This window comes from Trachypithecus francoisi, unplaced genomic scaffold (genome assembly GCF_009764315.1).
Source record: "Trachypithecus francoisi isolate TF-2019V2 unplaced genomic scaffold, Tfra_2.0 Lachesis_group14, whole genome shotgun sequence".
Lineage (NCBI taxonomy): Eukaryota > Metazoa > Chordata > Mammalia > Primates > Cercopithecidae > Trachypithecus > Trachypithecus francoisi.
In genome coordinates, this window is record NW_022681459.1 from 30,098,915 (window position 1) to 30,126,432 (window position 27,518).

At 58.4% G+C, this 27,518-nt stretch overlaps 1 protein-coding gene across 8 annotated transcripts; it reads right to left on the bottom strand.

Moving 5' to 3' along the window:
* Nucleotides 1–571: 571 nt before the first annotated feature.
* On the bottom strand, nucleotides 572–27,518 carry CBS (cystathionine beta-synthase). Of its 8 annotated transcripts, XM_033232597.1 has the most exons (19): nucleotides 26,908–27,443; nucleotides 26,129–26,336; nucleotides 24,847–24,922; nucleotides 23,543–23,759; nucleotides 20,179–20,285; nucleotides 17,611–17,745; nucleotides 16,984–17,063; nucleotides 16,755–16,889; nucleotides 16,571–16,640; nucleotides 15,246–15,337; nucleotides 14,321–14,446; nucleotides 13,675–13,759; nucleotides 11,411–11,516; nucleotides 10,187–10,264; nucleotides 9,887–10,021; nucleotides 8,973–9,081; nucleotides 4,668–4,752; nucleotides 3,912–3,953; nucleotides 1,168–1,376 (listed from the first exon to the last, which is right to left on the bottom strand). In XM_033232597.1, exons 4-19 carry the CDS (start codon nucleotides 23,749–23,751, stop codon nucleotides 1,273–1,275), a joined length of 1,698 nt encoding a protein of 565 aa, XP_033088488.1. In that variant the 5' UTR covers nucleotides 23,752–23,759; nucleotides 24,847–24,922; nucleotides 26,129–26,336; nucleotides 26,908–27,443; the 3' UTR covers nucleotides 1,168–1,272. The 8 variants fall into 8 exon arrangements, with proteins under 8 accessions (XP_033088487.1, XP_033088492.1, XP_033088491.1 ...); XM_033232596.1 differs by lacking the exon at nucleotides 26,129–26,336 and having other exon boundaries at nucleotides 572–1,376; nucleotides 27,343–27,518; XM_033232595.1 differs by lacking the exon at nucleotides 26,129–26,336.

Sequence of the window (27,518 nt, forward strand, 5' to 3'; positions counted from 1 at the left end):
AATAAAGTCCGGGTGCAGTGGCGCATCCCAGTACTTTGGGAGGCCGAGGTGGGTGGATCAGGAGGTCAGGAGATCGAGACCATCCTGGCCAACATGGTGAAACCCCGTCTCTACAAAATACAAAAATTAGCCAGGCGAGGTGGCGGGTGCCTGTAGTCCCAGCTACTCGGAAGGCTGAGGCAGGAGAATGGCGTAAACCCGGGAGGTGGAAGTTGCAGTGAGCCGAGATTGCACCACTGCACTCCAGCCTGGGTGACAGAGCCAGACTCCGTCTCCAAAAAAATAAAAAAATAAAAATTAAACATGGAGTTACCACATTACCCAGCAATGCCACTCCTGGCTACACACCCAAGAAAAATGAAAAGAGGTGTCCAAAATAGCCCTGAATGTGCACAGCAGATTACTCACAAGGGCTGAAAAGCAGAAACAACCCAAGTCTGACAAATGAGGAACCAAAATGTGCTCTATCCACGCAATGGCTTATTATTCGGTCACAAAAAAAACCAAGTACACATGCTCTGACGGGTGAAAATACTATGCAAAGCAAAATAAGTTAGACACGAGGCTGCAATTGTGTGATTCCATTTATATGAAACGTCCAGAACAGGGAAAACCTATTTTAGACAACAGAGACAGAAAGGCGATTAGCAGTTGCCAGGGGAGGAGGAAGACGGGAAGGGAAATGATTGCTTCCTGCGGTGATGAGAGAATGTTCCGGAACGTGACAGAGGTGGTGCCTACACAACTTTCTGGACGTACTAAATGCTGCTGATCATTTACTTTAAGGTGATTGATTTTTAGGTAAGTTGAATTTCACCTCAATTAAAAAACCCAAACACTCAGACTGCTCCCACCAGCTCAGCCCTGAGCTGACGGCGCTGCCCGTGGAGGATGCCGAGCCACCCGGGCTTCTCCCTGCCCCCTTCCCTGTCCCCGTCCTGGACTCTTCTCTCTTTTGCCTTTAATCCACTCTGCCCAGTCATTCCTCGTGTTCTTCCTACCTGGCCGACTTCTCTCTCAGTATTTCCTTGGTGCAACATCGTAAGAGGAAGTTACATTAGAGAAAAGCACATTTCATCTCACAGGCCATAAATAGGGCCATTTAGGAAGCCATGTGTTAATGAGGGGGGATGGATGTTCCTTGTCGTCTGCGAGGATAACGGGTGCCAGGCGAGGCAGTTACCAATCACGTGTGTGTTTACGGCTCAGGAAAGCGAAGGAGAAGCGGGCCAGGGTGGCGGGGCCGCTCCGCAGTGCCCAGCGCTCCCGACTTCACTTCTGGTCCCGCTCCTGGCCGGCCACGAAGTTCAGCAAGTCAATGGCGGTGACCACCCCGAACACCATCTGCCGCTGACTGGACTTCCCGGTGCTGTGGTCTGAGGGGAGAACGAGGCAGCGGGTTTGCAGGTGCCGCGGGAGGCTGGGCGGGCTGCTGCGCGGCAGGAGGCTCCTGGGGGCCTAGGGGACCTACCTGTGCACTGTGGGGACCCCAGGGCGGCCTGCTGGAGCCCAGCAGCCAAGGCTGTGTTCTTTTTTTTTTTTTTTTCCGAGACAGAGCCTCACTGTCACCCAGGCTGGAGTGCAGTGGTGCAGTCTTGGCTCACTGCAACCTCCACCTCCTGGGTTCAAGTGATTCTCATGCCTCAGACTCCCAAGGAGCTGGGACTTGAGGTGCACATCCCCACACCCAGCTAATTTTTGTATTTTTAGTAGAGATGGGATTTTGCCATGCTGGCCAGGCTGGCCTCGGACTCCTGACCTCAAGTGATCCGCCTGCCTCGGCCTTCCAAAGTGCTGGGATCACAGGCATGAGCCACTGGGCCTGGCCAAGCCTCTTCTGATATGAGCCCCATGGGGTCCCAGGCCAGGCTCTACCCCTACCCCATGAGTCCCATGGGCCCCAGGCCAGGCTCCACCCACCGCATGAGTCCCCTGGGCTCCAGGCCAGGCTCCACCCACTGTATGAGTCCCCTAGGCCCCAGGCCAGGCTCTACCCCGCCCCCCACCCCATGAGTCCCATGGGAACCAGGCCAGGCTCCACCCACCGCTTGAGTCTCCTGAGCCCCAGGCCACCCACCGCATGCCAGGACGCACCCTTCCCCGGCCCACCAGCTGGGATCCTGAGGCGCTCAGGACTTCAGAGCCGGTGTGAGCCTGAAATTCAAGCCTGCTCACGAGGCCGGCACAGTGGCTCACACCTGTGATCCCAGCGCTGTGGAAGGCCAAGGTGGGAGGATCATTTAAGGCCAGAAGTCTGGGACCAGCCTAGGCAACATATCGAGACCCCATCTCTACAGAATTTTTTTTTTTGAGACGGAGTCTCGCTTTGTTGCCCAGGCTGGAGTGCAGTGGCTGGATCTCGGCTCACTGCAAGCTCCGCCTCCCGGGTTTACGCCATTCTCCTGCCTCAGCCTCCCGAGTAGCTGGGACTACAGGCGCCTGCCACCTCGCCTGGCTAGTTTTTTGTATTTTTTAGTAGAGACAGGGTCTCACCGTGTTAGCCAGGATGGTCTTGATCTCCTGACCTCGTGATCCGCCCGTCTCGGTCTCCCAAAGTGCTGGGATTACAGGCTTGAGCCACCGCGCCCAGCCAGAATATTTTTAAAAATAAATTAGTTGAGCATGGTGGCACATGCTTGTGGCATGGTGGCACAGCTACTTGGGAGACTGAGGCAGAAGGATCAGTTGAGCACAGGAGGTCAAGCCTGCAGCGAGCTGTGATGGCACCACTGCACTCCAGTCTGGGCAACAGAGCAAGACCCTGTCTCTAAAAACAGACAAAAACCCCTTGCCACCACCGGCAGCACACAGCTCCCATCTCTGGCCTGATTCTGTCTTCACCCCTACTGCCTTCTCCTGGCAAGCGTGGGCTCGGTGTTAATGCTGGCCCAGGTTCCCACGATGGTTAATTTTAATACAGGTTAACGGGGCCGTGGGGAGCCCAGGCATTGGTCACACATCATTCTGGGCGTGTGTGAGGGGATTTCTCAATTAGCACAGGAGTCAAGAGGCAGAAACGCGTGCTACTGTGGAGGGCCTCACCCAAGCAGCTGAGGCCTGAATAGAACCCAAGGTGGAATTTCCTGCCTTGGGGCTTGAACCACTGGCTCTCCAGTCTCCAGCCTGCCACCTCACCCTGCAGATCTCAGGGTCTGTCAGCCTCTGTGATCTCATGAGCCAATTCCTTAACACAGATCTCATTCTCTCCCTCTCTCCCCTCCCCACACATCCTCTCAGTCCTGCATAGGGTCTCCACAGGACCCTATGCCAGGACCCTATGCCAGCTCCACAGGACCCTATGCCAGCTGTCATAAGGCACAGAGGGGTGAGCAGGGTGGGGGTAAGGAACATCCAGGCAGAGCCCTCAGAGCCCATCCCCACTCTGCCACGGCTGTCACTCCGATCTTTGTAGGCAGAGGTCCCTACTTAGCGCCCCAGGAAAACCAGGGAACCCAGATGAAATCAGCTCCTTGCGTTTCGGGGACACTGAGGCACAGTGAGAGCGTTGGAGAAGGGAGCCCTGAGTGCCGCGGGCTTCTGTGGCCCTGAGGCAGTGAACCAGGGCTGGCCGGTGGGTTTTCCGACGAGGACCAGGTGGTGTGGTATGTTAGGTCTTGGGGGCTGTGCCGTCTCTGTTGTGACCACACAGCCCTGACCTGCTCGAAAGCAGCCACAGACAGTGGTGACAAGCGTGGACATGCTCCGGGAAGACTTGATTTGGGGACCTTGACGTTGGCATTTACATCTTTTTTTTTTCTGAGATGTTCAAACACAACTAAATGTGAGATTAAGAGGGGAACCCTCCTACCCAAGCTCAGGGGTGGGGCCAGGGCCCTGGAAGGCCTTCATTTGCCATGGGGAGGCTGTGATTCTGAGCCTGAGAGCCATTCTGAGGGGTGGGTGTTACCTACCTGCAGGCCCCCCCACCACACCTGCCCAGGCCTGGTCCCGCGCTGCAGAGCCAAGGATGGGAGATGGGATTAGACTCGCGGCCCTCACGGACCAGCCTCAGCCGCCGAGTGCTCACCCACTGCACACAGGCCTGGTGAGTGGGCAGGCTCCGGGCTCCAGGCCCCCTCCCAACTCTTCCTGTGGACCCCGGGCCGAGGGCTGCCATCTATAACCCAAAACCTGCGAGCAGCTCTCCTGGGCTGTGGGGATGTGGTGGGGACGCCCAGGGATGTGCTCAGGAGTCACCAAACCTCAGAGCTCGCTGGGAGCAGGGCTCCAAGGACAGCCCACGAATGGCTCCTCTGAGACCCACGTGGGGGTTTCTGTTCAGAGCAGCCCCCCGAAGACCACGAGGCTGTTGGGGCAAACACTGCCTCTCCAGGGCTGCAGGACATGGCCAGGGTCAGGACTTGAAACCCTTCGAGATGTTTCTGGGCTTGTCCCTGAGAGTCCCCAAGACCCCTGGCCTCCCTGGAGGCAAAGGGCCCCTACCCTGTGTGGCCTGAGGGGTCCCTGCAGGAATCACAGGTGCAGCCCACCAGCCTGGGGCGTGTGGGAGGCCCGGGCACAAAGACTGGGTGTCACTGAAGGTCGGCACCACCCACTCCCCTAACACCCCGCGGGGGACGGGGGCCCAGCTGCTGCCCATGGCAGAGGCCAGGCTTGGTGGCCTGACCCCAGTGAGAACCCCATGCGCAGAGCAGGTGTCCACTCACATTGGATCTGCTCGTGCACCACCAGGGCGAAGTGGTCCATCTCCAGGATGTGCGAGAGCCTGCCCAGCGTGTCCGTCAGGCGGATCTGCAAGGGAAGCATGGTCAGTGGGCCTCACCGGCCCCAGGAAAAGGAACACGGGTGACAGGAAAGCATCGCGTGAAAGGATCCTAACCTAGGAATCAGAGGGTGACAGGACACACCGAGAAAGACCCTTTGAGGAGGCCGGGCACGGCGGCTCACACCTGTAATCCCAACAATTTGGGAGACCGAGTGGGCAGATCACTTGAGGTCACGAGTTCGAGACCAGCCCGACCAACATGGTGAAACCCTGTACTCTATTAAAAATACAAAAATTAACAGGGCGTGGAGGTGAGTGCCTGCAATCCCAGCTACTCAGGAGGCTGAGGCAGGAGAATCGTTTGAACCCGGGAGGCAGAGGTTACAGTGAGCTGAGATTGCACCATTGCACTCCAGCCTGGGCGACAGAGGGGGACTCCGTCTCAAAAAAATAAAATAAAATAAAATAAAATAAAAGACCCTTTGAGGAACTATCAAATTAAGAAAGGGGCTGGGAGCAGTGGCTGTTGCCTATAATCCCAGCACCTTGGGAGCTCAAGGCAGGAGGATAGCTTGAGCCCGGGAGTTTGAAACCAGCCTGGACAACATGGCAAGACCTCATCAAAAACACAAAAACTTAGCCAAGCATGGTGGCGCGTGCCTGTAGTCCCAGCTACTTGGAGGCTGAGGCACGTGGATTGATTGAGCCTGGGAGTTCAAGGCTGCAATGAGCCATGATCATGCCACTCAACTCCAGCCTGGGCGGCAGAGAGAGACTCAGTCTTGAGGGGAAATAAAAAACAGGAAGGGATGTGGACAGCCCTCGAATGCATTATTACGTCAAAGAGCCAGTGTGAGAGGGCTCTGTGCTATCTGATTCCAACTCTATGACGTCCTGTTTCAGGCAAAACTAGTAAAAAAGAGTCGTGGACTCTGGGGTCGGGGGTGGGCTGAACAGCCGGAGCGCAGAGGCGTTTTAGGGCTACGAGCGTTCCTCTGGATGGTCCTATGACTCCCATCTGAGGGGAGCTCAAACCTCCACTCACTGTGGCCTTCAGTGCCATCGATGTCCTGGGGAAATGCCACCAGAGCTGCACAAGCCCCTCTTGGGGGGACACGTGCTTATCAGAAACGGGCAGCCAAACCCAGAGGGGGGGCGCACCTCACAGTGAACCACCCTCAGGTCTGCACGGCAGGTGTCCTTCCTGTTTCGACCTGGCAGTAGAGGTGACTTTCCCAGGTAAACCATGAGCTCCCGGGGCTCGGAGGCGGCACCGCCTGACCCTGTACCAAATGCTCAGGAGGCAAAGCACCGCGATGTGCCCCATGCATCCAGAAGCAAGACTGTGATTTATGGAAAGCCCAACCCCCCGGCGCTCGTTCTGACGAAGGCAGACCCTGCATGTGTCGGAAGACCAAGGAGGCAGCGTTTTCCCGTCCAACAAAAGAACCAGGACTAACACCCCGGGGAGCCGTGAAGGCCGGGACCTGCCCCGCCCCGCTCACTGTGGGACAGACCCTCAGCCTGGGGACCACAGGAAAGGCCAGCGCCGGGTAGAACCCTGTGCCCAGGGGATGGGAGCCACTGTTTTCTGTGGTGGTGCCCAGCCTTTGCCTCAGGACAGGGTCTGAAACGAGGTAGCTTCTACTCCTGCTGAAGGCCATCCTATCCCTGCATCCCTTCCCCTTGGGGCTCGGAGCAGAGTGGGACACAGGGAGGCCCCACAGGTGCTCTGTCCCTGCTGGCCAGGCCCCTCGTGTGGGCCATGGTGAGAGCCTCAGGCCTTGGCGGCGGGTCTGCTAGAGCCCAGTGGGGCAAGCAGGGCAAGCGCGGCTGGGAGCTCAGCTGTGCCTGGGAGTCAGGGCATCGCTGGATGATGACCAAGCCTCCGAACCCCCACGCCCTTGGGCATGAGGCCAGCGGCCACCAGCCCTGCCCTTTAGCTCTCTCAGATCCTGCCAGCTTGAAGATCAAAGTCAGAAAACCAAAGCAACCAGAGGTCTCAACGCAACCACCAGAGCCGGCTCAGCACCTCGCCAGGCAAGGGCACCCAATCTGTCCCATCAGTGCAGGGGCCGGAGCGCAGCCCGAGAATCAATACCAAAGGCCACAGACACCATGGAATAGAACTCAGTGACTCAGCACGGAGAGGGGCAGACAGGCATGCGACATTGCGCAGCAGGTCGCAGGACGACCGCCAGGTCCGTGGGAAGGAGGTAGAAATGGTGAGCACCCCCCAGGCGTCTCCACCCACACAGCCCTGGAGGGTGTGGCTGAGGGGGACCCCAGCCTGGGGTGGCTGCCTAGGGGTGGGGTGGGGGCTCAAAGGGGCACAAGAAGCCTTTGGGGACAACAGATGTGTCATGGGTGACAGCATCGTGGGTGTGTATTTATGTCAAAATCACTAAGCTAGGCCAGGCACGGTGGCTCACGCCTGTAATCCCAGCACTTCGGTAGCCTGAGGTGGGCGGATCACGAGGTCAGAAGTTCAAGACCCACCTGGCCAACATGGTAAAACCCTGTCTCTACTAAAAATACAAAAAGTAGCTGGGCATGGTGGCACATGCCTATAATCCCAGCTACACAGGAGGCTGAGGCAGGAGAATCGCTTGAACCCGGGAGGCGGAGGTTGCAGTGAGCAGAGATTGCGCCATTGCATTCCAGCCTGGGTGACAGAGCCAGACTCCATCTCAAAAAAAAAAAAACAACAACAACAAATCACTAAGCTGTGTGTATTAAATATGTTCATTGTATCCTATAACACTGCAGTCAAGAATGGAGGGGAGAGTGGGGAGGAAGGAGAGAAGCTTCCGGCACTGGTGGGTAGTGCTGTCACGTGGTGCTGGGCACCATGACCCCACTCGGTGATCACCGGGGGCTGGAGAGTCTCCGGGAGCTCCCCACAGAGTGGGAGGCGATGGCGGCTCCAGAAAGCACAGGAAGCACCTCCCGCAGCACAGGTGCTCCGGGGCCGGGACAGCAAGTGCAACGCCGAGAAGGAACACCCTCTAGGTGGGCATGGGGGTCACGGCCCCGCAAGTTTTCTGTGGAGTGAGAGGAGACACGATGGGGGTTCCTGCAAGGCCCACTCGGGAGGCGGTGGCAGCCGAATGTGAGAAACGCGTGGATTCAGGTGACCTTTCAGGTGTGTGTATGAGATGGGAAAGAAGTCAAATCTGTGCCGGGCGCGGTGGCTCAAGCCTGTAATCCCAGCACTTTGGGAGGCCGAGACGGGCGGATCACAAAGTCAGGAGATTGAGACCATCCTGGCTAACACAGTGAAACCCCATCTCTACTAAAAATACAAAAAAAAAATTAGCCAGGCGTCCTGGCGGGCGCCTGTAGTCCCAGCTACTCGGGAGGCTGAGGCGGGAGAATGGCGTGAACCCGGGAGGCAGAGCTTGCAGTGAGCTGAGATTTCGCCACTGCACTCCAGCCTGGGCGACAGAGTGAGACTCCATCTCAAGAAAAAACAAACAAACAAAAAAATACAAAAAATTAGCCAGCGTGGTGGCAGGCGCCTGTAGTCCCAGCTGCTGGGGAGGCTGAGGCAGAAGAATGGCGTGAACCCAGGAGGCGGAGCTTGCAGCGAGCCGAAATCGCGCCACTGCACTCCAGCCTGGGCGACAGAGCGAGACTCTGTCTTTAAAAAAAAAAAAAAAAAGTCAGCTTTGCTCCTACGTTTGGGCAGAACGTGTCTTGGCCTTTCCAGTGTCAAGAGCCTCACCTCCATGTCCCAGGGGCTCCATGTGGAACATCACACGAGCTTTCCTGGCCACCCTCAGAGCAGCAGTGGGTGGGTGTCTCAGGACAAGCATGGGGTCTAACCAGCCCGGCAAGGAGCCACCATGGGCTTCTCTCAGAATGTTCTAGCTCTTGTTGGATAACCAAGTGTGTGCAAATGAGGCTGGGCATGAGAAAGATCCCGGCAGATGCCGCATGGTGCCGGGGACAGCCTCTCAGCGCAAACGACCTCCTCAAGTCCCCAAGACACGGCTGGCACGGATAAGCCTGCGCTGATGAGAGCCTCCTCTCTGGCTGCTGCGCTTGTAAAGTGGGTGCTTCTCAGCTTCATGGTTTGAGGGGTGCAGCCAGCTTCGGCCTAAGTGGTGTTGAGGGTTGAGGACCCAGCACCCCCACACGGGAAGTGCCGCATCCTGCCTTCAAGGCCGGGGGGACTCGGGCACCCTCTGCCGTCCCAAAGCGCCTGTGTACCTGTTTGAACTGCCCATAGGTGCCTGAGTACCTGTTTGAACTGTGTGTAGATGACTTTGCCAACTTGGTCTGATGGCTGCACCTTCCCGGCAAGCAGGGACGACAGCATGTTCCCAAGCGTCACCATTCCCAGGATCACCCTGTGGGGTGGGGGCAGGCAGGGGTCAGCGCTGGCACCTCACGCCTCCCAGGACGCCAGGGCACACCCTCAGCTGCCCCGGGGAGGAGCACTCTCTGGCCACACATGGGAGTCGAGCCTCTGCCACGAGCCTACACACGGCAGGAACCAGGCTGGGCCCTGACGGGGAGAAAGAAGCCAGGAGTCCTTGGACCCTTTCAGCCGGAGTGGAGGGTGGCCAGGGTCGAGGGTGGCCGGGGTCAAGGGTGACTGGGGTGGAGGGTGACCGGGATCGAGGGTGACAGGGGTCGACGGTGGCCGGGGTCGAGGGTGGCCGGGGTCGACGGTGACCGGGGTCGAGGGTGACCGGGGTCGACGGTGACCGGGGTCGAGGGTGACCGGGGTCGAGGGTGGCCGGGGTCGACGGTGGCCGGGGTCGAGGGTGACGGGGGTCGACGGTGACCAACCGTCAGGTTTCCGTGACATGGGGCTCTCCGTGGTCACTGGGCATGTGTGCCAAGGCCTTCTGCTGTCAGACATGTCAGGGATATCTCCCCCTGCCCCCCAGGTGGGCCCAAGATGGGCTGCACACAAAGGGTGGGTGGGCCGAGGTCTGAGGGCCTGGAGTGAGCACGGCAGCCCTGGCCCAGGCTGCTCAGGGACCGACAAGGGGCCTCCAACACCCTGAACATCTGCATGAGGCGGCCCAGGCAGGCCTGTCAGCTGAGCTGCGGGGTCTGCACGGCTGCCCTGTCCAGGGACACTGACATGGTGGAGCTGGACAGACAGAACCCGGGACTGAGCTCTGGGCAGGGACTGAAACTGACCCCGCCTCGTCCACCACGGGCGCCTGGTCGAAGCCCTTCTCCCGGAGGATCTCGATGGTGTGCTCACAGGAGACAGTCGGCAGCACGGTCAGTGGGGCCGACAGGCTCAGCTCCTGAACACGGAGGTGCCACCACCTGAGGGAAGAGGGCAGGCGGGAGGTCAGGATATGGACACACGCTCTTGTCCCCCCACCGGGCAGCACCTCAGCAGGAGGCCACGGGGACCGCTCTCCTGCCTGTCACACTGGGCAGGGCCAGCGCAGGCCACGGGGCAGTGGGTCTCTGGCCGAGCAGTCTTACCAGGGCTTCTTCTCCACGAGGTCCTCCTCCTTCAGAAAGCCCTTCTGCAGCATCCACCTGTCGCTCAGGAACTTGGTCCTGCGGGATGGGGGCGTCACCAGGACCCCACAGGGCCCCACTGGGCCTCCACGCATGCTGAGGGGCAGCACCGCCTGCCCAGCCCCTCTCCTGGACCTCACTGGTGCAGCAGAGACACCCAGGTGCTGGCTGGAGGTCCCAGGGGCAGCCTGTGGGCTGGACTTCCTGCCCCCCATGGCCAACAGGCGTGTGTGAACATGCACACAGCCATCGCTCAGGCACTCAAATAAACACGTCCTCTCATGCTTGCCCTCTGCCCCTCGCACACTCACACACGCGCGGGCACGCACGGCAAGCTGGCCAAGCATGTGGGGAGACGGTGTTCTTGCACGGACGGGGGTGGGCAGGAGCCCTGCACAGGGCAACTTGGCCCTGGGCACCAGCTGTGAATCACCCCACACCGGGGAACCCAACTGGGGGCACCCACCAGCCAGGCCTGGGCCCCCCAAGGGCAGCTGAGCTCTCGGGAGCTGTGTAGCCCCTGCAGCTTGCAGGCCATGGAGGAAACCCTTCAGGTGCAGGGGGCACGGCATGGGGGTCTCTAGACACCCGCCCCGGTGCCGCCCTCAGAGAGCAGGTGCAGAGCAGCCGCAGTCTCAGCCCGGCTGCCCGGTGACCAGCAAGGTCTGTGGCATTACTGCCCAAGGGGCCTCTGGGCAAAACAGTCACAGCACGTCCTAGGGGGCCACCTGGGCAGCAGGGCTCTTGCCACCCGGGAAGCACTCGGTCCCAGCCTGGAGTTTGGGGGAAGCAGCAGAGGGAGTCGGGGTGGAGAGGAGGTGGCACAGGGCCCAGCCCAAGAGGACGTCAGTCCATGTGGCCAGGGCTACCCCTTGGAGCTCACAGACCCCCGAGCAGTGAGGGGGGCAGACACCAGAGAGGGATGGACAGGAGGGACAGAGAGGGAACCACCGCCTTCCATGCCCCTCCCATCAGGGCTGTCCCTGAGTGTCCACTGATTTTCACAGCATTAAGGGGCTGGGAAGCCCAATAGCATGAGGGCACCCGGGCAGGAGAGAGCAGCAGAGCACAGGGCCCAGTGCTTCCTCCCCTCCCAGCTCTGGCTGCCGGCTCTCAGGTGAGGCATCCAGGGAAGGGTGGCAGGACAGAGAGGAGCAGGGACCTGGGAGGGAAGCCATGTCTTACATGTAGTTCCGCACCGAGTCGGGCAGAATGACCACGCAGCGCTGGCCCTCCTGCAGCTCCTGCGCGGCCTTCACGGCCACCGCCATCGTGCTGCCAGCACTGCCACCTGCAAAGAGGGCCATGAGTCGGACGCACCAAGGTGCGTGCGTGTGGGTGCACGCATGTGCATGAATTGTGCACACAAATCAGATACGCCAGGGTGAGTGCGCATGGGTGCACCAGGGTGCATGAATTGTGCACCTGCATGCGTCAGAGTGTGTCAGACACGCTTCGAAGGATCCGTCAAGAGGGGCTGCCTCGGGAAAAGGGGCTGGGAGGACCCTACTTCTCCATGAGCATCGGCATCCTCCTTGTGCACCATGGAGTTTTCATGTCCACTGGGGGCTTCATAACGAAACCCTCACCCAGGAAACAAAAAATCTGGGAGCAAAAGGGGCGCCTGCGGCCGGGCGCGGTGGCTCAAGCCTGTAATCCCAGCACTTTGGGAGGCCGAGACGGGTGGATCACGAGGTCAGGAGATCGAGACCATCCTGGCTAACACGGTGAAACCCCGTCTCTACTAAAAAAATACAAAAAATTAGCCGGGCGATATGGCGGGCGCCTGTAGTCCCAGCTACTCAGGAGGCTGAGGCGAGAGAATGGCATAAACCCGGGAGGCGGAGCTTGCAGTGAGCTGAGATCCGGCCACTGCACTCCAGCCTGGGCGACAGAGCGAGACTCCGTTTCAAAAAAAAAAAAAAAAGGGGCGCCTGCTAGGCTGGGGTGGGCACTGGTGCCAGGAAAATGCCTGCGGTGGGGCTTCGGCCCCTGGCAAACCTCCTGGCCCTGAGACGAGAGCCAGCGATGCTCTGAGGACAGAGTCCCCAGCACCACTCCTGCAGGCTGCCTGACTGCACACTGGGCTCTGCTTTATAAACAACAGACCAAGGCTCACGGTGACACCAGCTGTGCCTAGGATCCCTGAAGTCAGAGTCTGAGGCGTCTTCTCCGGGCTTAGTTTGAGGGTGCACACAGCAGTCGGGAAGGTCTAAGTCTGCACCAGGAGCACCCGCAGGAACAGAGGCGCCCTCCTCTGTAACGGGGCCCACAGACCTGCTTTCCAGCTCCAAAGGCAGGGGCTTGTTTCTCCACCAACACGGGGAACAGGGAGACTGAGATAGGGAGAGCCCAGCGTTTATGGGCACCAAGACACCTTTCATGACAGATGACAGATACATCTGGGAAATGGTTTTCTCTTTTCTTTTTTTTTTTTTTGAGATGGAGTTTTTGCTCTGTTGCCCAGGTTGGAACGCAATGGCATGATCTCGGCTCACTGCAACCTCCACCTCCCAGGTTCAAGCAATTCTCCTGCCTCAGCCTCCTGAGTAGCTGGGATTACAGGCATGCGCCACCACTCCTGGCTAATTTTCACCATGGGGTTTCACCATGTTGGCCAGGCTGGTCTCGAACTCCTGACCTCAGGTGATCTGTCCGCCTCAACCTCCCAAAGTGGTGGTATGATAGGCATGAGCCACCGCGTCTGGCTAGGAAATGGTTTTTCAATCAAGACTTGCTTCCAGTCTTTAGTTTGGGGCTCAGCTATTGCCCACGCTGAGGGCTGGTTTCCTTCCACTTTCCCTGTCACCACCTGCAAAGTGATATGACACAGGGAATGCACATGTAAAAACCTCATATGTCCCTGCCTGGGTTTCAGAAGCTGGTGTGTGCTCTCTAAGTTCCCAGATGTCCAGATCAACTGTGGTCCCTACAGCCTCTCCTGCCTGTGTGGCTGGTCAGTGGCATTGCCAGCCCCCAAGCAGGTGGGCAGAGGGGCACGGGGTGGGAGGAAGGTGAGTGGGGTCGATCCTGGACAGCCTTAGGCTCCAGAGCCCCTCCCCAGCTGTTCCAGGGTGCTCACAGCACCCAGTCCTGGCCATGGGCCCCGTCAGTGCAGAGTCACTGCCCCAGGGGCCCTGGTGGGCTTGATGAGAAACAGTAAGTGCCATGACAGCTTTAGGCTTGTTCTAGAAACACATTCTGGAAGGGCAGCTCGAAGCCCTGCCTTGTGGCCTCCTGCCCTCATCTGAGCAGGTGACCACACTGGGCAGGTGAGGACCCAGGCAGACAGACAACACCTGAGGCTTGTGGCCGCAGCAGTGACACTCCTCAGAACTGCTGTCTTACACATGCAGGCTGGTGGCTGGCAGAGGGTGCGTCCCCAGCCATCCCCGGTGCCCCCATCCATCTCTGCCATCCCCGTACCCCCGTGCCTGCCACCCACTCACCACACAGCAGCCCCTCTTGCGCGATGAGCATGCGGGCAAAGGTGAACGCCTCCTCGTCGTTACTCTTGAACCATTTGTCCACCACCTGAGCGGGACCCCCCACAGCCCGTCAGTGTGGGAGCCGCTTCTGCGTGGCCAAGGGAGTGAACAGCCTTCTGGTGGACCCCGTGTCTAGGGAGCAGGACCCCAGAGGTCATGCCCCAGCCTCTCCCTCTGGGATCGGCACGTCTGCAGACCTTCCAGTTCTAACACGTTTAGCAGACAGTAAAACTGCTCGCCAGCCCCCCTGAGCATCCGTGTGACCTGCAGGGGCCCTTTGGTCTCTGCGCTCACTCAGGCCAAATCCACCTTTTTGGCTCTTAACAGAGTTTTCTGGGGCCTTAATTTTCCCATGTTTTCCCTGCTCCCTGCCTGTGCCACCCGGGCTACATCCCTTGGTGAGGTCAGGCCACATGTGCAGACGTCGTCCCCCAGTCTACTTTGTCTCGACCTGCGAGATCAGCTTCTCACCACGCGTGCCGGGGCTTGCCCTTCTGTTGCCCTCAGCGGAGAAGCTGGTTGGGGCCCAGGGTCAGCCAGGCTTTGCAGTGTGAGGGTGAGTTACAGGCTGCACTGGCACTGCGGCCGGGCTCAGGACTCGACCTACCGTCCTGTCCAGCACCGTGGGGATGAAGTCATAGCCGATCCCTTCCACCTCGTAGGTTGTCTGCTCTGTCTGGTTCAGCTCCTCTGGCTCCGCGAGGATGGACCCTTCGGGATCCACCCCAATGATCTGCAGAGTGCGTGGCTTCAGGGCTCAAGGCCAGCAAAAGCCCCCGCTGGACATGCCTGACTATTCTATTATCGGAGTGGCCAATACCGCCGTGAACAAGCGCCGTTAACACTCTGCCCGTGGGTGGTGGCCCGTTCCCGGCCTCAGAGGCAGGACGAGAAACCCAGGAACCCAGGCCCCAAGTATGAAAGCGATAATGACCTCGTCTGGACTAAACGTTCAGTGCAGGGCGCTCAGAAGTGAAAGCAGGTGTCTGGGAGGAAGTGACCTCCCTGGGGGCTTCTCGGAGGGGGGCCCCCAGGACAGCCCAGACAGACCACCCTGCGGTGAAACACCAGAACCTTAGCGGACAAAGGGCATCGCTGGGCAGTGATGTCTTTTTCAAGGGCAAGCAACAACGAGGTAACACTCTTGTCTCATCAGTGGGACCTTTCTAGGCACCTGAGACCTGCTCTTAACCCTGAGTCCAGGAACCCTCCCCCATCTCCCTCAAACCCCAGGCGAGGGGCAGACTCAGGACCAGAGGACTCAGAGCTCCTGGCTGATTCTCAGAGCCCCTAGATGGAACTCCAACCCCCCACTCAGTGCAGGAAGCCCCTCCAAGACGCTGGCCAGTGAGCGAGCACCCAGCCCCAGCTCCTCCGGGTCACGAGCTGCTGGTCCCTTATCTCACCTCCCAAGCAGTGTAGAAATACCGCGGAAGACAGTGTGCTGAGCACATGGTGAGGAAGGAGAGCTTTCAGTTCAGAAGTCGGGGCCACTCCGCGCTGCCCCTCCTGGGCCCGGTCACACCACTCACCCTGCATCCAGGACACTTCTCCTTCAGCTTCCTGGCAATGCCCGTGATGGTGCCACCCGTGCCCACTGAAGCCACCAGCATGTCCAGCTTCCCTGGTGGATGGATAACATTCTCAGGTCCTCGCCTGGCCAGCCCATCACTCATAGTAATAATCACTGAAAACACACTCAGCCCAAACCACGGTGGGTGACCAAAAAGTTCAAAAGAAAGACTTCTCCAGCTGGAGCAGCCCTCATTGCTGCCCTTGGTCTGTGAAAGCCTCAGAAACAGGCAGCCTGGGGCACCCCAGCCCAGTCTTTGCTCAATGAGACTCGGCCCCTAAAACCCCCATTTAGCTGGATGCAGAAAGACCGGACACTGTCCAGGGGGTGCAGGCGCTGAGGGTGGGCAGAGGGAGGCTTCCAGTTAATCACCTCCACGGGCTGTTGGATGTTTGCATGGTGTGAGTGAGTTAACTGAATTGGCACAGGAAATGGAATCAGTCACTCAGGCTTCAGCTCAGGAACTCGCTGGGCACTCACACTGCTGGCGGCCAGCACATGCATCTGGCAGACAAGCCACGGCAGGGAAAGACTCAGTGAGGGGGGGCCGCTTGGGCACCCATGCTGAGACAGGACTGCTTTTGCCAAACGAGAGAGTTCCCACACATAAAGCCCAAACAAGCAAATCCCTGGACCTTACAGCCTGGCTCCTGGGCATGGACTGAGGGTGTGCTCCAGCCCATGCCAACACCGGATTCCCAACAGGAAGCCAGGGCGCCAACCTCCTGGCAACGTCTCTCTAAAGGGATCTCTTGGGAAAACATCAGTACCAATCCCCACAGGCCTTGGCACCAAGTCCCTGGAAAAGGGCCCAAGGAGCCGGTCTCATGCCTGTACCAGAGAGTGAACTCATTGCAGATCTCACCAGCCTTGTTCTGCAGATGAATTTGATGCCGAGTCAGGGCATGATCCCAGCTGAAGTCCCAGCTGTGAGCCCGGCACCAGCCTGGGCCCTGAACAGACTCACTCCCTACATTCTCTGTGGGAAGACCCCCTGCAGACCTGCAGAGATTGCCGGGGAAACCAATATAGCCGTGCCCTGTGTTTGGTGTTACAGGTAAGGCACAGGCAGAGGTCCCAAGAGGGCACAAGGGAGGGAGGAAACTGTTCTAGAGAAATGCTCTAGATAGCATTTCACAGAGGGAACATTTGAGCTGGGTTTTGAAGGGTGAATAGGAGTTCACCAAGGAGAGGGCAAGAGATTTGTACACTCCCGGGCAGCCTGGGATAAATGCAATCAAGATGGACAGAGGGACGGACAGAGGGACGGACAGAGGGACGCACCATCACACTGCTGCAGTATCTCATCAGCGGTGGTGTCGTAGTGAGCCAGGGGGTTGCTGGCGTTGCGGTACTGCATAGAAAGAGAGCAGAGCCCGTGAGCTGGCCCCCGACACCTCAGTCACCCCCACATCCCTGACCGAGACCCTCCTAGGGAATGCCCGTCTCCAGGCCCCAGGCGCCTCACCTGGTCTAGGATGTGAGAATTGGGGATTTCATTCTTCAGCCGCCAGGCCACGCCCACGTGTGACTCTGGGGAGTCGAACCTGGCATTGGTGGGCGTCCTCACAATCTCGGCCCCCAGGGCCCGCAGCACATCCACCTGCAGGAGGGAAGGCGGTGGCCTGCACCTTTTGCCTGGCCCAGGCACCCTCATCCCCTGCCCTATGACCCCGCCCCTGGCTGTGCCCACCCACCTTCTCCGTGCTCATCTTCTCCGGCATCACGATGATGCAGCGATAGCCCCTCACAGCCGCAGTCAGGGCCAGCCCGATCCCTGAGGGCACACAGAGGATGAGAGGGGCCCGGTGCCCCCCAAGCCCCGCCCCACCCCTGCCTGGGACATAGGGGCACACCCCGGTGCCGGCTCCCCTCGGGCCCAGGGAAGAGGGTTCTGTGGGATTCCAAAATTGCCCAACATAGCTGCTTCTGCCTTCAAGTGCAGGGGAAGAGAGGCTGCCAGAGGCAGGAATAAAAGGTACATGCCAAGGAGGAGGAGGGAGCAGTACAGGACGGGAGATTTGGTTCCTCCAGGCCCGGCCAGGTACAGGGGCACAGGAACAGCAGACTCTGGGTGCTCGTCCCGTGTGCCAGGCACTGCCAGGTGCTATCGCCCCAACAGCATCGGCACTGACTCGGACCGCTGGTCAGAGGGAGCTGGGCTGGGACACATGCTGGCAGCAGGCGCGAGATGCCAGGGAGCAGGCGGCCGGGTGGGCCAGCACATGCAGCTGCAGCTCAGCCACCACCCCCCCCGGGTTCTGGCAGGCTCAGCATGGGTAGGGGACAGCCAGCCAGGCACCCCTACTGGGCCGGGCACCCACCGGTGTTCCCAGATGTCGGCTCGATGATCGTGTCCCCGGGCTTCAGCGTCCCGGCGCGCTCGGCATCCTCAATCATCCGCAGGCTGATGCGGTCCTTCACGCTCCCGCCCGCGTTGAAGAATTCACACTTGGCCACTGGGAAGCAGGGATGAATCACAGAGAAGATCCCCTGACCACCCCCCAGTGATTCCTGCTCACCCCCCATTACCTGATACACCCCAGGATGGGGGTGGGCTTGGGGGTCTGTGGGTTCTGAAAAATCGCCACTTCTCCACTCACCTCCCCTACACCTGCACCTGGGCGCTCGCCCATCAGAGCTTCTCCCCCTGCAGGCCATCCTACCGGCCCTGCGGGGCGCAGAGCAACTCTGTGGGAACCAGAGAGGCATAAGCAGCCCTCACTGGGGGGCCCACAGAAAACCCCATCCCCCCACCCACAAGCTAGGCATGTGGCGGGTGGGCGCCTGGATTTGGGTCCCCTACGCCCCATGCCCAGCCATACCCGGCAGCCCCTGCCAAAGCAGCTTGATGTCCTGAAGCCACGGCACTGGCCACACCCCGGCCCCATCGGATGAGGACTTGCAAACTCTCCCTACAGCCTCCCATTGTCCTCCTTCCCCTGTGGGGCGTCACCTGCCCTGGGAAGGGTTCCCTGCTCGGTCCCCACACAAGACCAAGGCCTTCACTTGCACGTCTTTCCTTTTTTTTTTTTTTTGAGACGGAGTCTCGCTCTGTCGCCCAGGCTGCAGTGCAGTGGCATGATCTCGGCTCACTGCAAGCTCCGCCTCCTGGGTTCACGCCATTCTCCTGCCTCAGCCTCCCCAGTAGCTGGGACGACAGGCGCCCGCCACCTCGCCTGGCTAGTTTTTTTTTTTTGTATTTTTAGTAGAGATGGGGTTTCACCATGTTAGCCAGGATGGTCTTGATCTGCTGACCTTGTGATCTGCCTGCCTCAGCCTCTCAAAGTGCTGGGATTACAGGCGTGAGCCACCGCACCCGGCCTGCACTTCTTTTCTCATTGCAGGTCCTCCCTCCCTCTCCAGCTCTTAAAAATATTTAGTTTTTAAGAGAAAGAGAGAGAGACTGGGCTGCATGAAATGTGATTTGAGGGACCTGGGACCAGCCCGCAGCACCTCAAAACTTCTGAAAGCCACCACCAGACAGGTGTTGCCCCTAGAACCAGGCCGAGGTGCTGTGTGGTGGGGAGGACTCCTGGGGCCTGGCCCGCCGCAGGTCTGCATTTCCGGAGCCCTCTGGGTCCCACACTGTGAAGCCCTCCGTTAGCTCTTTCTCACCCGCGCCTGGGGGCCAGCTCCGAAGCAGAAAGCAGAGCTGGGTGGCCTCGGACAAGCCACGTGACCGACCTGACCCTCGGTGTGCCTGTCTGTAAAACGGGCGTTCCCAAACCTACTTCGAGGGCAACTGCCAAGTTTAGACGCCGTCCTGTACGTAGCACAGGGGGCAGCCACGCTTGCTGCGTCCAAGGGTCCTTATTGTCTGACAAATGAGCACAGAGCCGGCCCTGCTGCCTTGGGGGTCTCTGTGAAGGGAGCTGCTCTGATGCAGCTCTGAGAATTCCTTCCCTAGAGGGGCAGAGGAGGGCCAGGCTCCCAGCAGGCCTCTCCTGTGAATGTGCGATCAGTTCCCAATGCACCGACCCCTGACTTCCTTCCCCCAGCGCCTGTCCCAGCTCTCACAGGTCCCCCGGCTGTGACATGACAGCATTTCAGGATGAGAAAGTCCCAAGCCATGTTACTGGTTCCCTCTCCTTCCCACTCAAACTGCACCCCCTCCATCTGGCCCTGTCTCAGGGTTCTCCGCGGCACCTGTGCTGCCGCCCTCCGAACTCCCTTGGCCTCGGTCATCTGAAATATGAAATTCCGTCCCCGCCTTGTCCCCAAGGCCTCTGCACCCACAGCTTTCTCCGTGACGATGCTGAGGTCTACCAGGGCCCCGAGCTCCTGGTGAAGAGCAACCCTTATGAATTTCTTCCACCCTCTTGAGCCTGGAAACTGCGCCCTGCAAAGAACTGCCCTTCCCCGGAGGGCTCACAGCAGACCTCAGGTGACACCCTGTGTACCCAGGACGAGGCCAGCCACAGACCCTCCAAATTTCCATTCTCTGTCTCGTAAATGATGAGCTGAACTGTCTGTCCCCATGAAGCTGGCAAGACAGAGGCAACCGCTCCCTGGGCAGTGGGTGGCTCACAGCTCGTGCTAGGACCCGTCCGCGTCTCGCTAGGAGGCAGGACGCAGACCCTCCCCACCTGCTTGCTTCTGCCTTTGACCCTCACCTGGCTCTTCACACCCTCGCTCCTTCCACTCCAGCCTCAGTTCAAAGGTCACCTGTTCGTTCCCTGGTCCATCAGCTGGGGAGCCACTCTGGTCACCCTCGGACACAACACCCTGTTGTGTGTTTTTCCCAAACTTAAACTGATATGATCTCAGCCACTCATTAACCAGCGTGTTTTCCGATCCCAGGGCCTTGCCTAAGCCCATCCCAGCACCCCCAGGCCCACGGAGCGCAGCATGAGACGGAGGAAGCCCCTCTCAAAAGCCAGGGCACTCACGGAGCTCACACTTCAGGCCGAACTTCTTCCCAATCTTGTTGATTCTGACCATAGGGGTGTCCCCAATTTTCTTCAGAATATCTGGCAAGATTTTTGGAGATTTTGCCCTGAAACAGAGGAGTCCACATTTATTCAGGAAAAAAACAAAACAAAGTAGTACCGGCCCTGGCAGCCCAAGGCCATTGTCTGACACAAATCAACAGTCAAAGAACTGGCTTTATCTGGATGGTTGTTACACATATCTACACAGATACCCCTAACACACACCACACACACACACCACACACACACACACCACACACACGCCTCAAACACACACACCACACACACGCCTCAAACACACACACCACACACACGCCTCAAACACACACACCACACACACACACACACACACCACACACACGCCTCAAACACACACACCACACACACGCCTCAAACACACACACCACACACACGCCTGAAACTCATCTGGGAACACGCATGGTTCACAGCGGTGTCCAGACCTGCAACCCCTCCCTGGCCCTTGCAGTTCCAAGGACACCCCATGGCTCTGACCCTGAGCCTCCTCCTCAGCACAGGCACCTGCAAAACAGCCAGGCTCCTTGGGCCCTGCCCCCCAGGAAGCGATCCTCAGACCTGGGGTGCACCCAGCTCCCGGATGTCCTGTGGCATGGAGGGAGTGCCACATTTGCAGGGAGAGCCGCCCTGAAGGCCCAAACAGGCGCCAACAAGAGGAGTCCAATCGCGCCCTTCCCAGGGAGCAGAGGGCAGTCCTGCCAGGTGCCCAAGCTGTACAGGGACCAGGGAGGCTCCCTCGGAAGCAGTTCTTGGCGGAAGGGAACCAGGCTTGGCAAGGTGCAGAAAGCCAGGGCCAGGTGGAAAGTCAAGCCCCCGGGTGACAGCACTGGGCGTTAGTTCATTAGCTCAGTTCAGGCATCCGGCCAGCCAGGCAGGAAGAGGCCCGCCTCTCTGCAGCAGGCACTGGGCCTCCGTGGCTGTGAAGTTACCTGAGAAGTTTCTAGAGGTGGTCAGAGCCAGGCCCAGAGCACTCAGCAAGATAAAGAATACGACTTGCAGGGATAGCCCTGGAGCCCCTTATCTCAAGGACTCCCACTTCTACAGCCCAAGAGGCTCCTGGGAGGACATCCCACACTGTCCTAGAATGAAGCCCCAACCCCTCACCCACCTCTGCAGCACCTCCCTGCAACCCTGCTCTTCTCGGGGGCCCTCTGACTGGAGACAAGCGGCGTAGGCTCTGCATCTCAGGATGGGGGTGTCTTTGGAGGATGAATGAGGTGTGTGTGAGGTGCAGGTACAACACCATCTTACAACCTGGAAGGCATCATCTTCATCTCATGCCCTAGAGTTAGGAGCTCATGGAGCCCTCAGGAATCCGGCCTGTCTTCCCTGCCCACTCTACTCCCCAGCAGCCACTCCTGACCTCACCGGGCCTCTCACCCACTGCTCTCTCAGGTTTGTGTTGGGGGCAAGAGCCCATCCTCCTGGCTGCCCACCCATCTGCTTGGCCTCCTGAGCTCCCAGCACTGACCGTGTTCAACTCTCAGACCTTCTGGGTTTGTCAATTGTCACTTCTTCTATTGCTGCACTGAGAGTGGCTCCACCCAGCCACTCCAACCATTCTGAACTGTAAATCAACCACCATAAATGCTGGTAGTGCTGTACACAAAATAGGAATCATAATCCCCGCATGTCGGGAGGCCGAGGCAGGCAGATCACCGGAGGTCAGGAGTTCAAGACCAGCCTGGACAACATGGTGAAATCCCATCTCTACTAAAAATACAAAAACCCACTGGGCGTGCTGGCACGTGCCTGTAATCCCAGCTACTAGGGAGGCTAAGGTAGAAGAATCTCTTGAACCCGGGAGGCAGAAGTTGCAGTGAGCTGAGATTGGGCGACTAGCACTCCAGCCTGGCGACAGCGAGACTCTGTCTCCAAAAAAACAAAACAAAACAAAACAAAACAAAAAAAGGAATCAAACATCTAAGAGGCACATCCTTTGATCTATCTGTTCTCCTCCAAGGAGATGACACTAAGGAAATAAATATAATCCTAAGGCTTAGTGAGACTGATTTCAGTTTCATGCTGGGGTAGGGATTTTTGTTTATTTGTCTTTTCTGCTGATAGAGCTTCTGCACCTTGAGCAGGGCACAAATGCACAAGGCGCTCAGGAAAGACTCGTTGGCTAAATGAATGTGTAGTATTTTCTATTGCAGTTATTTAAAATGAGATAACTGCAAACGTGTATCTACCCAGTAGAGGGCTTACAAAATGACGGCTTCTTCACCGAACAGTCTGTGCCACCACAAAAACAGCCCACTATGGAAAAATGTTTAATGCCTAGGGGAAGTCTCCATGACCTAGAGTTGACAGAAAAGTGCAGGCTGGGCTGGGCACGGTGGCTCACGCCTGTAATCCCAGCACTTGTGGGAGGCCAAGGCAGGTGGTCACTTGAACCCAGGAGTTCAAGACCAGCCTGGTCAACATGGTGAAACCCCGTCTCTCCTAAAAATACAAAAATTAGCTGGGCGTGGTAGTGGGCGCCCATAGTCCCAGCTACTTGGGAGGCTGAGGTGGGAGGATCCCTTAATCGGGGGAGATTGAGGCTGCAGCAAGCCATGATTGCGCCACTGCATTCCAGCTTGTGTCTCAAAAAAATAAAATAAAATAAAATAAAGTGCAGGCAGGATCCTGGTCACTCACCTCCAGCGAACGCACGTGCACAGCCACAGACCGGGGAAAGCATGTGACCTGGACATACTAATTTATTTATTTATTTATTTTTATTATTATTATTTTTTTGAGACGGAGTCTTGCTCTGCCACCCAGGCTGGAGTGCAGTGGCCGGATCTCAGCTCACTGCAAGCTCCGCCTCCCAGGTTTACGCCATTCTCCTGCCTCAGCCTCCCGAGTAGCTGGGACTACAGGCGCCCGCCTCGTCGCCCGGCTAGTTTTTTGTATTTTTAAGTAGAGACAGGGTTTCACCGTATTAGCCAGGATGGTCTCGATCTCCTGACCTCGTGATCCGCCCGTCTCGGCCTCCCAAAGTGCTGGGATTACAGGCTTGAGCCACTGCGCCCGGCCATAATTTATTTATTTTTTCCGGAAATACCTAGTGAGCATCCACTGTCGTGCCAGATGCTGGCCTAGGCGCTGGGCTGCAGCGTAAGGAGGCCTTGGCCTCAGAACCTCATCTACACGGCATGCCCCCACCCCCAGCTCCTCAACCCAGAGTGACTACAGGGGGGCCACACCTCATGTCCTCCAGGCTGTGTGGTATCCAGGTAACAAAATCCTGCCCTGCAGGTTACGGATCAACCCTCTTGTGATCAAAAGCAGGACTTACGGGACAGTGTGGTGATGTGGGGACTCAGAGGCAGGCCGGCCCAGCTGCCAGGTGCACCTGCTCGGGGCATCAGGCCGGATCCACAGGGGCTCCTTGGCTTCCTTATCCCCTGGGAGCCCCTTCTCCAGGCTTCCCTGCGCCGAATGTGGCCCTGAGCTGTGGGGGCAGCCTGTGGGCCCCACTTCTGCCTGGGGGGTCTCAGAAGGCATGCTGGGACCTGGCAAAGCAAGGAGAGAGGCTTCAGTTCAGGCTCAGATGCTGTGGGGTCCAGCGAACGCTGCTGACCCGGTCCCCTCCGGGCGGGGTGCTCTGCTCCCTCAGAGAAGCCCAGGAAGAATTACACAAAAACACAGGCACCAGCCCTGTGGGCAGCCGCTTGGCCATGTCTCCTCCATAGGCACATACAAAAATAAAAAAAAAAAAGGAAACAGACAGTTGCTTGGGCCGGGTGCAGTGGCTCACGCCTCTCATCCCAGCAATTCAGGAGGCTGAGGCAGGAGGACAATTGAGTCCAGGAGGTTAAGACCAGCCTGGGCTCCAGCCCTGTCTCTACTTAAAAAATAAAACAATAACAACAAAACAGATGCTTGCACACCCATGCTCACTGCTGCACTATTCACAAGTCAAAAGGTGGAGGCAGGCAGCCCTTGTGTCTGCAGATGGATGGACGCACACGATAGGCTCATACACACACTAGAATATTTACTCAGCCATAAGAGCAACGAATTCTGGCACATGTTACAACACGGACGAACCCTCAGGACATGATGCCAAGTGAAACGAGCCAGAGACAAACGGACAAATGCTGTGTGATTCCACTTCCACGATGAGGCACCTGGGACTCTCGAACGCCCCTCTATGTCTGGCAAATTCATAGAGACAGAAAGTAGAAAAGAGGCTGCCAGGGGCTGGGGTGAGTGGGGAAGGGAGGGTGATTGTTCGATGGGTACAGAGGTTGTGTTGGGGATGATGAAAATGTTCTAGGTGGAGATAGTGACGGTGGTTGCATCACATTTACAAATGGTTACAGTGATAAGTGTCATGTGTATTTTTACCCGGGATTAAAAAAACACACAAGCACCTTGAAATAGATAAGACAAAAAAAAAAAAAAGAGAGAGAAAAAAGAAAGGCCAGGGCACCCAGACGAGGCCCCATCTGCTGCCCTTCCTCTGGGGGCACAAAGAACGTATGACCACCTCCCACCTCACCCTCTGCACAGGACCCAGGACTGGACTCAGTCCCCCTTCACCCTGCTTTGATTCTCCACATTCAACAGGACACTAAGTCCACAGCTGTCACTCACCGGGCAGATGGTGCTGACAGTTCAGTGCTGTTCAGACTCTGTAAGGAGACGTGACAGCAAACTGTGTCGGGGGATCCTTGAATAGAAAAGGGGCGTGAGGGGAAAACTGTAAATCTGACTCAAGCATGGACTTTGGTTAACGTTAACAAAGGTTATGTGATTGTGGAATTGGCTCATTAATTGTAACAAATAGGCCGTGCGCGGTGGCTCACGCCTGTAATCCCAGCAGGGGAGGCCAAGGCAGGCAGATCACGAGGTCAAGAGATCGAGACCATCCTGGCTAACATGGTGAAACCCCGTTTCTACTAAAAATACAAAAATTAGCCAAGTGTGGTGGTGTGTGCCTGTAGTCCCAGCTACTCGGGAAGCTGAGGCAGGAGAATTGCTTGAACCTGGGAGGTGGAGGTTGCAGTGAGCCGAGATCGTGCCACTGCACTCCAGCCTGGCAACAGAGCGAGACTCTGTCAAAAAAAAAAAAAAAGTAACAAATACACAACATCAGTTTAAGATCTTAACAGGAGAAACTATCTATCTTCTCAATTTTTCTGTAAATCTAAAACTGCTCTTTGTAAAATTTTCAAGATGGAGTCTCACTCTTGTTGCCCAGGCTGGAGTGCAGTGGTGCCATCCCGGCTTACTGCAACCTGCACCTCCCGGGTTCAAGCAATTCTCCTGCCTCAGCCTCCAGAGTAGCTGGGATTACAGGCGCGTGTCACCACACTCAGCTGATTTTTGTATTTTTAGTAGAGAGGAGGTTTCACTATGTCGGCCAGACTGGTCTCGAACTCCTGACCTCAGGTGATTTGCCCACCTCGGCCTCTCAATTGCTAGGATTATAGGAGTGAGGCACCCCGCCCGGCCTAAAACTGTTCTTTTTTTAAAAGCCTATTAAAAAAGAAAAAGTTGCTGATGCTGGCTGCATTTGGAACCCTTGGAGTATGCGGCTCAGCTGGTCTCTGCGCACAGGCCTTACCCAGGCCTCAGCTTGGCCTCCTGGACTTCCTGGCCTCCCCTCCACCTGTGCAATTCACCAGGCCCAAAGCGGCTTCAAACAACCCTGGAGGGTGGTGCTTTCAAGGTCATGGGACCACGGACTTGTCTGACAATCCGAAGGCGTTGGATCTCTTCCCCAGAAAAATGCACCCCGCTTTCAGAGGTTCGTGTCCCTCCTGAAGTCACCCAAGCGTGCCCCTGCTTTTCTTTCTACCCCGACCTTGTAAGAAGCCGCCGCCGTGAGCGGAGCAGCACCTTCCTCCCTTCCTCCGCGGGTCGCGGGAGTCACCTGCGGAAGGGACTCTCCGTCTGGCACAGGCCCTGTCTGGCCTGGGGCGCGCACGCTCCGCCGCGGAATCCTCCGGAAAGCCTTGGACCCGAGGCCCTGGCAGACGCAGGCGGCCCAGCGCGTTGCTCTTGGCGCCTCGCCTCGCCCTGGAGCACTCTCCCGCAAGGTAAGGGGCTGCCGGACACGCAGATCGCACGCCGCCGGGGCTCTGAAGAACCCAGAGGCGCTCGGCGGAAAGCTCTCCAGGAGACCCGGACCCGAACTCGAACCCGAACCCGCGGGCTCCCCAAGGCGACAGCGTCGGGCGGCCGGTCGCACGTGCGTCCCGGGGAGGGGGGTTCACTTGGCGTCGCCCGGTCGCCTCCGGCCGCTCCTTAAACCGCAAGACCCCCTTGGGGTCACGACGCTCCCGGGACACCCCTGCACGCGCGCGCCAGCACTCCCGGAGGGGCCTGGGGAGGGCCAGGCGCACGGAGAGCGGGAAACTCCTCTAAGCTTCCCCGGGGGAGATCCAGACCGTACCGACACCGGAAACCGCTGGCCACTCCGCCTCCGGAAGCGACACTTTGGGACAAAGTTGGGGACAAGTGAGCCTAGAAGATCCTCGGGAAGCCGAGTTTCGCGCTCCGCTCTCTCACTCCCCTTCCGCCTCCCCTTTGCATCCTCCAGCTCAGCTGCCGTCTCGCCTGGGGCTCCGGGAAGTGAGGTCCCAGGAAATCCTCCATCCCCACAACGCAACCTGCGCAGAGCCCCGCGTCCCTCCCCCAGCGGGCACCCACCTCGCGTGCCGCCCGCGCAACGACAGCGTTTACCGCCACCCCACACAGTCCGCCGAAAAGGGCGATTTGCAAACAGTCATTTCCCATCCACAATGCAGCGAAAACTCAATGCTGGGCACGAAGCGTGCGTCTCCCCCAGATTCCCAGCCCGCGTCCCCGCTCCACGCTCCGGGACTCGCCGCCAGTGGGGTCCGCTCCGCCGGCGCGGGGGCTGGGGTGGGAGCCTGGGGCCACGTGCACGCCCAAACCCCCAGCTTCTGGGCGGCCAAGACCGCAGGCGTGGGCGCGGGTAGGTCGGGGGTCCTGGGAACCCGTCTCGCCGCGATTCGGTGCAGATGATGCAACAGCGGGCGGAGGCGCGGAGGGGGAGCCCCGGACCCAGTTGGGATCCTCCGTCCAGAGCGGAGAGCGCGTCTCGGTGGGGCCGGATCTCACCTGGACGGATATGTGGGAAAGAGGGGCGAGCTGCTGCCCCGACTGCGGAGAGGCGGAGACGGCGACCCCGGGGTGGCGGCCTCGCTGGGACCCACGGCAAGGGGAGCGGGCGGGCTGCGATTGGCGGAGAGGCGGGGGCGGAGGCCGGCGCCCGCCAATGCCTCGTGGCACAGCAC

Excerpts from the sequence above, each read along its gene's own strand:
- CBS (XM_033232596.1), bottom strand. The coding sequence starts at position 23,751 with ATGCCTTCTGAGACCCCCCAGGCAGAAGTGGGGCCCACAGGCTGCCCC. Across the intron at positions 20,286-23,542 it reads CCACATCACCACACTGTCCC|GGCAAAATCTCCAAAAATCT; the intron begins GTAAGTCCTGCT and ends CCTCTGTTTCAG. Across the intron at positions 4,753-8,972 it reads TCTACACACAGTTCAAACAG|ATCCGCCTGACGGACACGCT; the intron begins GTACTCAGGCAC and ends CTTCCCTTGCAG.